General features: G+C 43.8%; 1 protein-coding gene across 1 annotated transcript in view; it reads left to right on the top strand.

Moving 5' to 3' along the window:
* Nucleotides 1-8,045: 8,045 nt before the first annotated feature.
* LIMK2 (LIM domain kinase 2) overlaps nucleotides 8,046-9,399 on the top strand; it is a 19,405-nt gene continuing 18,051 nt past the window's right edge. Inside the window, 1 exon segment of the mRNA XM_008936595.1 lies at nucleotides 8,046-8,147. Coding sequence (XP_008934843.1) covers nucleotides 8,095-8,147 — 53 coding nt within the window. The 5' untranslated portion in view covers nucleotides 8,046-8,094.

Raw genomic sequence — 9,399 nt, 5'->3', positions numbered from 1 at the left:
TCGGTGGTGGCGGTGTGTGAATTCTTGGTCTAGTTTTCATGCTCCAGAATCACATTTCTTCAAGGGGCCTATATTTTTGAGAGGGGTCAAGTACCTGCAGCTTCTACTGGCTTCTTTGTTGGCTTAAATCTGGAAGAGTTAATGTTTGACACTGTTGAAGCAAGTGAGGAAAAGGAAGCCAAAGTGAGACTTAGAAGGGGTGTTTGCTGTGCCAAGATAGGGATCTACTGTCCTGCTTTTAAAAAAAAAATTTAAAAAAAAAATTAAAAAACCCCACCACCTTTGTTGAAGTGGGCATTATGCTTATTGGTGTATTAAAAAAAAACAACAATACGTATGCTGCCAAAACAATGCTAGAAAATGCTGTTAGGTAGAATGGCTTGTTGGTATCACAATTACAACTGTATATCACTGCAAATAGAAACTCTTTTGAGTTTTTGTTGGTTTTAGTATTCATGTTTAGCTATGTTGAGTCAGTGTCTCTTAACCCTGTTTTTTCTTCTCCCTAAAGAGCTAATATCCTGTTGTTGAACTTCCCTAGATTCTGCCAGTGGCCAGACTCGAAGCTGTGTGTGCTATACCAGCCTGTCTTTCTTGCCTTTTAACACGTTTCTGTTGTGGGTTTTGATTTGTAAGTGTCTTGCTATCGGGGCTGTTGAGGTGGATAAACAAGTGAGCTGGAGGCAAATCCTGCCCTTAGGACACTTTACAGAGAATTTGATATTGTAGTTTGTATTTTAAAATGGAAGTTCGGTGATTTGTTTTGTTTGTTGCTGTTCATACAAGTGAAGATGCCAGCTTTTCTCCGGAGATGTGCAGTAACTTTCTGCATTTGCTGATGTGCTTCCTTCATGCCCGGTGTTTTTGGCTAACTCTAGCCCCCGGCTAAGCTGCCATGCTGAATGAACAATTGAAACCTGCAGTTAAGGAAGCTGCCCTTCCCTTTTTCCTAGTTCCAGGGTAGGACTGTACATGAAAACACACTTTCAGTTTGCACTCTTCCTCCTGTTATCCCCAAGCCATGCTGAGCAGCAGTCTTGTGCTTCATATCCCAAAGTCAAACTTTAAAAACCTCTGAGGGTAGGAGCCTTTGGCAGCTGGTAGCTGTGAGCTCCCGCAGCTCTTGTGGAGTATTTTTTACAGTCCTCCTGTGGATTAGCAGACTCCGTGGCACATAATTTCTCTAATGCTGATTGGCACTGCTCCAGGCTCGTTAGCTCTGTTTATTCTTGGTCAGGGTAGGCTGCTGATCATGCTTGGCACTGGCAGTGGCTGACGTACATGCATGTCTCTGAGGATTTTAAGTTTTTTGTCACTTCCCTCCTTCCTCAAGCATGCACAGGAGCTTTGTCTCTGAAACCTTTATTTTCTGTGGTGTGGCTGGAGGGACAAGTAAATCCCTATTCCTGTATCTCAGATTTTTTAAACTGCTCTTTGGCCAGCTGGTCCTTAGACTTGAATCCGATGGCTTGGATCTGGCCGTGGAAGCTTCTCACGTGTTTTTGTCACAATGTCTGTTGTGAATTAACTCTGAATATACTTCTGTGCCTCTGAATTCTGTTGAGATGGCATATGCTTTCAGAGGTTGTTGCTTTTCACTGATACACAGTTCCACTGGATTTGGAACTTATGTTGCACAGGGCTTCAGATACCACACCCAGAAAGAGAGAAGTGGCAAGGTATCTTTTTCCCAGGTCTGGATCACTTTTACCTAAGGGTATTATTGGAAGGACTTTGGACCTAGAGCATGCTTTTCTTGTTGCTTTCAGGCCAATATTTTTCCATATTACAAAATACTGCCTTGAATTATACCTTTGAATAAAGTCTTGATACCTGGAATTTTGATGTCCATTTCTGGTGTTTTGTGGGTTTTTTCCAAACATAAAGACAAATGAAATTAAAGACAACTCTCTCTTTCTGTAGGAATATTGCATGTTTGAATTGGAGTAGGATGGGACGACAAGACCTAGATATAGCTGGATGGTTTAATCTGAAGGACACAGTATTTGTTAAAAATCCAGTTTTGACTATTTGAAAACCACAAATTCAGACGAAGCCTGTTGAATATATCCACGTTGGATCAATATGAAGAAAATTATGGGAAATGGTGGTAGGAATTCTTAGTGTAGCAGAGTGCCTAAGAACATTTTAGGAAGGAAGACAGCTGAGGTTCAGTTCCTTCCTAACCATGGAATAACAGAGGATGTATATTACTGCGGTCTATAAAATAAATCTCAGTAGCCAAGCAACACAGGCTTGCTGCACAAATCTCAAACAAAAGCCAAACCCACCACATCAGGGAAAAACTGTTCACAGTATCTCTTCAGGAAAAGTTACTGAAGGTGGTGGATTACTGATGATTTTACAGTTACAGCTTTAAAAATACACTGTTCATACCAAAACCAGTCAATTTGAGCTGAAAAATCATCAGGAGTTTGAAAAGCAGAAAAGCTCATCTTCCTTTTTCTGGAAGAGGAAAGGAAGGCAGGGAATCTAAAATTTTTCATTAGTAGATGCAAAATGCTGGAGATGATGGTGACCAGAAACTATTGGTTCAGTTTGGACAGCTGTGTCCTTTTTGCTTAATACATCAGATTTCTGTGTGCAATGCAGCTTGACCTTGGGAAAAATTCTCATGGCTGTTTGAGATTTTTTTGTGGGGTTTTTTGTTTGTTTGTTTGGTTTTGTTTTTCTTTTGTTGTTGTGTTTTTTCTATTATGAAGTAGTTTGATGCTAAGTAAATACTAGAAACAGCTGTATGACTAGTAAGGGTAAGCTTTGCATATCTGACTAAATATATATTAAATCTTTTTATACTGATTAGGGATTACATTATTATATTTAAATAATTGTAAGCAGTAAGTCAACTTTCCTGTAAAAGATATTGGTTAAAATTAAATATAGTCTTGAAATAGTTAAGAAACTGTTTATACTTGTAAAAAAATATAAAGTAATATACCAAAATTTGTGTAAATGACAATAAAAATTTCCTTATCTACACTTCAAGCAATTCACCTGACAGATTGTTTAGGGTCCAGATGCTTGCACTCTTTTTGAACCTATTACTCAGTTTACATTTCTGTTAACCTTTGATGGAGCTAGAAACTGAAGCACAAGGAGTGTTGTACCCATGCTGTTTTCTGTAAATGAATATTCTGAAAAAATGGATCCATTTTGGCAGTGCACAGAAGATCTCATGGCTCTGTCTCCCTACTGGTATTCTGAAATGAATTTGAAACAAACTCTCCATCTGATTGTTTCTAAGTTGCAGAACAAGGTTAAAAGCAGGCTCTTCCCAGAATCCCTGGTGGTCTGCCTGTTGTGTGCTCTCTGTGGCGTGACAGTTGTCCCTGGTTGATAAACAACTGGATTAGCTGTCCCTGCATGGAGGGGATGCCCTCAGATCCAGGCTACTGAGCAGAAAGAGAACCACTATTAATTTGCCCACTCTAGTGATTTGATTGTCTTACAAAGATGTGATTTTTCTATACTGGATAGCATATTTTGTGTGCTATAGATATATTTTTTGCTCAGCAAAACTTAGTGAATCACTTTTATTCTATTTACATTTGGAGGCAGGGGCAGGCAAGCCAAGAAGTCTTGTACTGAGAATGTGTAGAGTTAGTTATACCTGTTTTGGCAGTTGCATGATAATCTATATGACTTCTGAGGGTATCTGTGTTCTGTGGTTCTTAGTTTATCTACTGAATTCCAACTTATGTTTGAAGCAAGTCATTTCTATGGCTTTGGAGTGATCAAGAAACTGGTCACTTCACCTCCCATCATGGCAGGTTTTTTGTCTCCCAGGCTATGTCTACTAGCAATCCTTAGTGTTAGAAGCTTCTGTTTGGGATCTTCAGAAATCTCCCTTGTTGCAATGTAAATCAGTCTAGTCACATTCACAAATGGACAAAGAAAACAAGCCCTTCTTCCCCCCTTCTGTTATTCAAGTAACCTTTTCGTGTTTGAAAGCATGCCTCCCATCAGTCTCTCCTGGGCTGAAGAAGCCTTGGACCTAGCTTCTCACTAGACTTCCCATCTCTTCCATTGGTTCAAACTGTTTGGCACAGGCCTTCATTTTCCAGAAGCTGCTTCCTCCCCACAGACAACAGGACAAGTAGATCTACAGTGCCAGGGTATGAAGCTCAAATGTTGACAAATAAAGATGTAAGCAAAGGTGTGTATTAAGATGAATTTCAAATATGGGGATGCTTGATGCTTTGAGTCTTCCTTTAGCTTTTCAGCTGTGAACAGTGGGGTTTGTACACACAGCAGCTGAATTTGAGAGCTCCGAAAGATCAATAGTAACAAAAGGCATTTGGCATTTGAATTACGCTAGAAGCAGGAAGACAAGAATCTCTTCTTCCCTGTCGTCTCCAGTTTCTGGCAGTTACAGAAAGCTAATTATAGGGCCTCAGAGGTGAGAGCTTTTGTCCACTATTCCTGCAGACTACTGGGAATGTCTCTTTGATGGTGTCTCCATCAGCATTGAAATTCACCAGCTCACTATCAGATTTAGGGAGAAATACGTGCTAAGTGCCTGTTCATACACAGATCATCATGACTGTTGGGGAGTTTAAAAGTCCAGAGGCACAATGAAGCATTTTGCAGGTGGAAGCAGCCACATTCCTCAGGGGAATCTGTCAGCTACGGGACATGAGTGGCTCTTTCTATTTAGGGAGGAGCTGGGCATTCCAGTCCGAAGATCTTTTTTTAGTTGACTTGCACAGCTCGTCCTTTAGGGTATTGTTATCAGAGCATTATTATATCACGGTAATGAGAGTTGCTCACACAGCCCAGTATGTGGTAGGCTTTCCACGTGAGTGAGACGGGATCCTTCCCTGAGGAGTTTAGCAGTCTGCACAGAGAAAAGCAGCAAGTTAGGAAGCAGGTGAAGTTGCAGAGGTGTAAGTGCCAGACTTACTGCCATCTGTGCTGCATTTATTCATCAGAAATCCCTGCTTCCAAACTGTATATAATCTATGATGTTTCAAAAGGTTGAATTTCTTTGGTTTGCTTCTCAGCCTAAAAATATTCAGGAGGTCTACAGCCATTAGGCAATTATAGTGGAGATAAAAATTCTAGCTCCATCTTAATGTTGAGCTTAGTGATGCTAGGTACCAAGAAGGCATCACTCTGTCCGTCTGAAGTTCTGCTGCTGCTTAGAAGTAAGATGCAGTAATGGAGATGAGCTTGGCTTTGCTGTTCGTTTCAGCTTACTCAGCTTTGGCTCAGAGGTACTTGCGTATCCAAACAGTGTTAGTTTCAGTGGCTGGTGTCAGGAGCTGACTGTCTTTCAGCAGCAGCAAAGCACGTGTTACCTGTAAGTGCCTTGGAAATACAATGAGGTGTGGGGATTGTACTGAAGTATTTGGAATGGCTCCAAACTGCACCCATGCTGAAACAAAGGCTTGCTGCAGACTCTTCAGGCAGGTGCCTCTTCCCCAGCTTATACCAGTCCCACACGTACCGGTGTCTGTCTGTGCCAGGATAAATTTGTCTGTCTTGGCACTGGTAGATCTGCTGAGCAATAAATCTGTCTGTGGACGTGCTATTGGACAGCATGAACTGTGTGGTGAAGAGGAGTCTCGATGCACAGCCTAACCCCAGCTGGTCTGAGATACCAATCCCTTGACTGTCACAGTAGCTACGTGATGCATTGCTGTGGGGATAAAACTGTAATGGCTGCAATATTAATTTGCAATAAATTTTACATTACATCATTGTTGAGGTTCTTCATTTGTTCTTTTTAATTTGCTAGCTATATTTTTCAGGCTTCTTTCTGGCAACAATTACTGCACAATTCTAAACAACAGGAAAGAAAGCCAACCCCCTGTGATGGCTACACGTTTGTAGTGGAAATGCTGTCAGCTTTTGCAAGAGCAAAGATGCTGATATCTGACTTCAGGTGGTGAAAAAGAACTTTGCTTCTGTGCATTTTGGCCCTCAGAGATGGTATCAGTAAAATTTCATAGAAAAGGCCCCCTCCCCTCCACCTGTTTATCAGCATTTTTGAAGTACAGTCATTCTGGCAGGAATTCAGATCTAGAATGTACGAACACAATAACACCTTTTCCATAGCCCTTTTATCAGAGCTATTGTGTTCTCAAATAGCGCATAGAGACAATAAAAAAGGCAAGAAGTAACAAGAAAGTTCTGTGTAGGAAAAAGTAATTTGCTGGCTGCTGCTGGGGCTTGCTGCAGAAGTAAAATCATTTTGATAAGATGCTTCCTGTTTAAATAGACATTTGACTATGTGTCCTTTAGCTTTAAGGAAGTCTCAAACAAAATCCCTTCCCAGTTGCTTAGCTGTCTGGGTGGCTTTTATTACTTTGAAGTTAGGCTTTATCTGCTGGCTTCATTCACAGACTAGCTGGCTGCTTATCACATCTGTGGATCAAATCTTCAAAGGTTTTGTCTGAAGAGTTGGGATTTATGAGATCACGTGGAAGCCCCCTTGGAGGGAGTTCAGCCCGTGGCAGCAGTGGGGTAAAGCTTTTGTCTGTAGGTGATAGCGGGCAGGGGAGGGGCCCTGCGACGCACTGGAGGTATGTCTGTGTTGTGGGGTGGTGCCGATAGCCGGGGAAGCGTTGGATCGGGAGCTCTGGCCCTTTTTCATCATGCAACGTATAGAGAATGTGGGAGACCAGAGTGCATTCCTAGACACAGACTCACCGTGTTGCTGCTTCCAGTAGAGCTGTGTGAAATGTCAGAAGGAATTAGACCCGTGCTGGCACTGACAGCCACAGTGGGCTCTGCAGCACTGGGCTTCACTGTGCTTTTACAGCCAGGTTAGAAACTGCACTGAGTGGCTGAAAATGATTTTTTTAATTATTTTTTTTTTTTAGAGAGGTGGCTTCTTATTAAAAGAAAAAAAAAAGGGGGGGTAAGAAGAGGGGCGGGGGGGAGGGAAAACCAAAAAGGCTGCCTGGCTTTCTGCTTACTTCAACAGTGAGCAGCCGCTGTCAAGTGCGGAGCCAAGACTGCCTCGTCCCAGCCCCAAGCGTCCCTTGAGCACCGTGCCAGCTGAGTGAGACGAGCACCTCCAGTGAAAGCACATTTGAGTGCTTTTGCCTCTGGAACATAGCATGATTTCCAGGCTGTGTTCAGGCACGCCAGGCTTTGCTGACTGTACAGAAATGGGATGGCTCGGTGTGGCAGCATATGTTTGTTACATTCTGAGTGTCTTGCAAACAGCTTTAGCTGATTAGGCCACTAGAGATCATGCTTGGCTTCAGAGCAAGCAAAATGATATAACTACATGCACTGCAAGCAGGAGAGAGTAGTATCTGTGCTGATTTATACCTCTCAGCATCCATTCAGGAGATGAAGATTAGCTTAAATGACCGCAATGATCTCTGTTAACAGAAAAAAAAAGTTACTTTTCCTTGGATGAAGGAGAGAGCTGCGTTACCTCCTAGAAGAGGATGAACAGGTTGTAGGTACCGGTGCTAATAGCCCCATTCACTGTGAGGGACTTAGGAAGGTATGTAGTAAACGTTCATTTTGTGGCTAGTTGTCCTTGTCTGACTGTCTTCCCTGACTTCTCTGTCAGAATGCACCACTGCTGCAAAGAGTAGTTTCACGTTTATGCACTTGGCTCTCACTTTTGGCAAAAGCCTTCTTTCAGCACTTACTAATGCAGCCCCTTTTTTGGATCAAAGCTCCACCCCTTGAGAAGCAGAGCTTATTCAGGCTCTGTAGCCACACGCGGTCCTCCTGCAATGGCTCCTCCTCCCCTCCCACCCTTGGGTGGAACCAGAGAAGGGAAAACTTGACAATAGTTAGCAGACAGCAGAGCTTGCAAGAACTACTGCAGAAGCATGTCCAGCTAGCAGTTATTCTATCCTTCCCAAGGGTGCCGCTGCTGCTGAGTGCAGGGGAAGATAGTTATAGCCATGGAAGCCAGGAAAAGTCTGAAAAGGAATGAGCAGCCGAGAGACCTGGCATTCCTTGGGCAGCTTCAAAGAGAGGTGAAGTATCTGAATCAGCGCAAGATTAAATGAGCACTGGCTGCTGCCATGCTGGCAGAACAGAGCTGTTCAGAGGCAGTTGGACAAGTTTGTGGCTGAGCCGGTTTATCCAGTGTTGAAGATGGGAAGTTACTTGTCTGCTCCGGCTTACTTTGCTCCCAAGGATCCTTTTCGGTAAGTCTTGCCCGGGATTAGCAGTGGACCTTCAAAGCATTGTTTTCCCCCCTCTAATGTTATCCTAAGCATTAGTGTGAGCCGTGAAGAATGAGGTCCAGTGCCTGCGTGCAGGGAACAGCCGGCCTCAGACTGGGATCTTGCCTTGCTCTCAGGAGGTGACAGGGAATATTCTTGTTCCCAGGCTCTCTGCAGCTCTCTGGTATGAGGGAAGGGCACCTGCGTCGTGAGGCAGTGTCTGCGTAGCCCAGTCAAGCAGCTCCCTCTCAGAGCAGCACCACACACGCTGCTTTACCCCGTGCCCTGCGCTTTGCTGCACTGCCAGAGTACTGAGGCCGCTGCTGGCTCCCCAGAGCAGCTTCTGCTTGGGCACGGCGCAGGGTGAGGCGAGGCGCTGCTGCTGCTCTCTGCGGCTGCTGCTGCTCTCTGCTGCTCGCCGCTGCTGCGCCCTCAGGAGCGTGCTGTGACCCGCAGCGAGGCTCTGCGGCCTCTTGTCTGAGGAAAGAAATCACATACTTTGCAGGTAACTAGGGCCAAGCAGCACACAGCCCTTCTGTGGAAAGGATTCTTCTCCTGTGATATTTTGGGTTATATTATATTATATCCTTTGTCCAGCTGAGGCTTGAGAAAGGTGATAGCTACAGACTTAGACTTTGATTGTATTGGAACTCCATAGTGATAACCGTTGGTGGGCCTGAAGGCAGCCAGGCTGGTGACTGAAACTGATGTGCTGATAGGGTGAATGGATGGGGAAAGGCACAGCTTGAAGTTTCATTGTCTTCCTCCTACCCCCTCCACTTTGCTCACGATTGATCCTGTTCCTGCAAACACTTTGTACTGATTTGAGAGTAAGGAACCTTTTTGCTAAAGCAGTCTAGGATAGGATCAAATACTGCAGTGCAATTGCTAAGCTTCACTAGCCAACCTTCTGAAACAGCGTGTGCTTTCAGAAGGAGGAAGGTGAGCAGACATTCGTTACAGGTAATATGTGTAGGACATCATGCTAAGCCATAGATGTGCCTTCTCCTAAGTGTGTGGAAATGGCTTTGCATAGTCAGAGCTTAAACATTCTGTCTTCTAGTACTCGGTTCGTTTTCTGGCATCTGTTCTTCATTGTCTAGTGGCTTTTATGTAGCCAGTGTGCACACTTCTGCTAAGTCTGGGTGAGAAGCCTTGGGGTTCACTATAGGCTGGGGTTATGTTTTATTTGGCAGCTTTCTGTCTGCATGTCTGTCCTCTCCCCTGCTCTGCC

Source organism: Merops nubicus, unplaced genomic scaffold (assembly GCF_000691845.1).
Source record: "Merops nubicus isolate BGI_N331 unplaced genomic scaffold, ASM69184v1 scaffold17783, whole genome shotgun sequence".
NCBI lineage: Eukaryota > Metazoa > Chordata > Aves > Coraciiformes > Meropidae > Merops > Merops nubicus.
The sequence above is the reverse complement of the archived record's forward strand: the minus strand, read 5'-3'. Positions and strand labels throughout refer to the sequence as shown.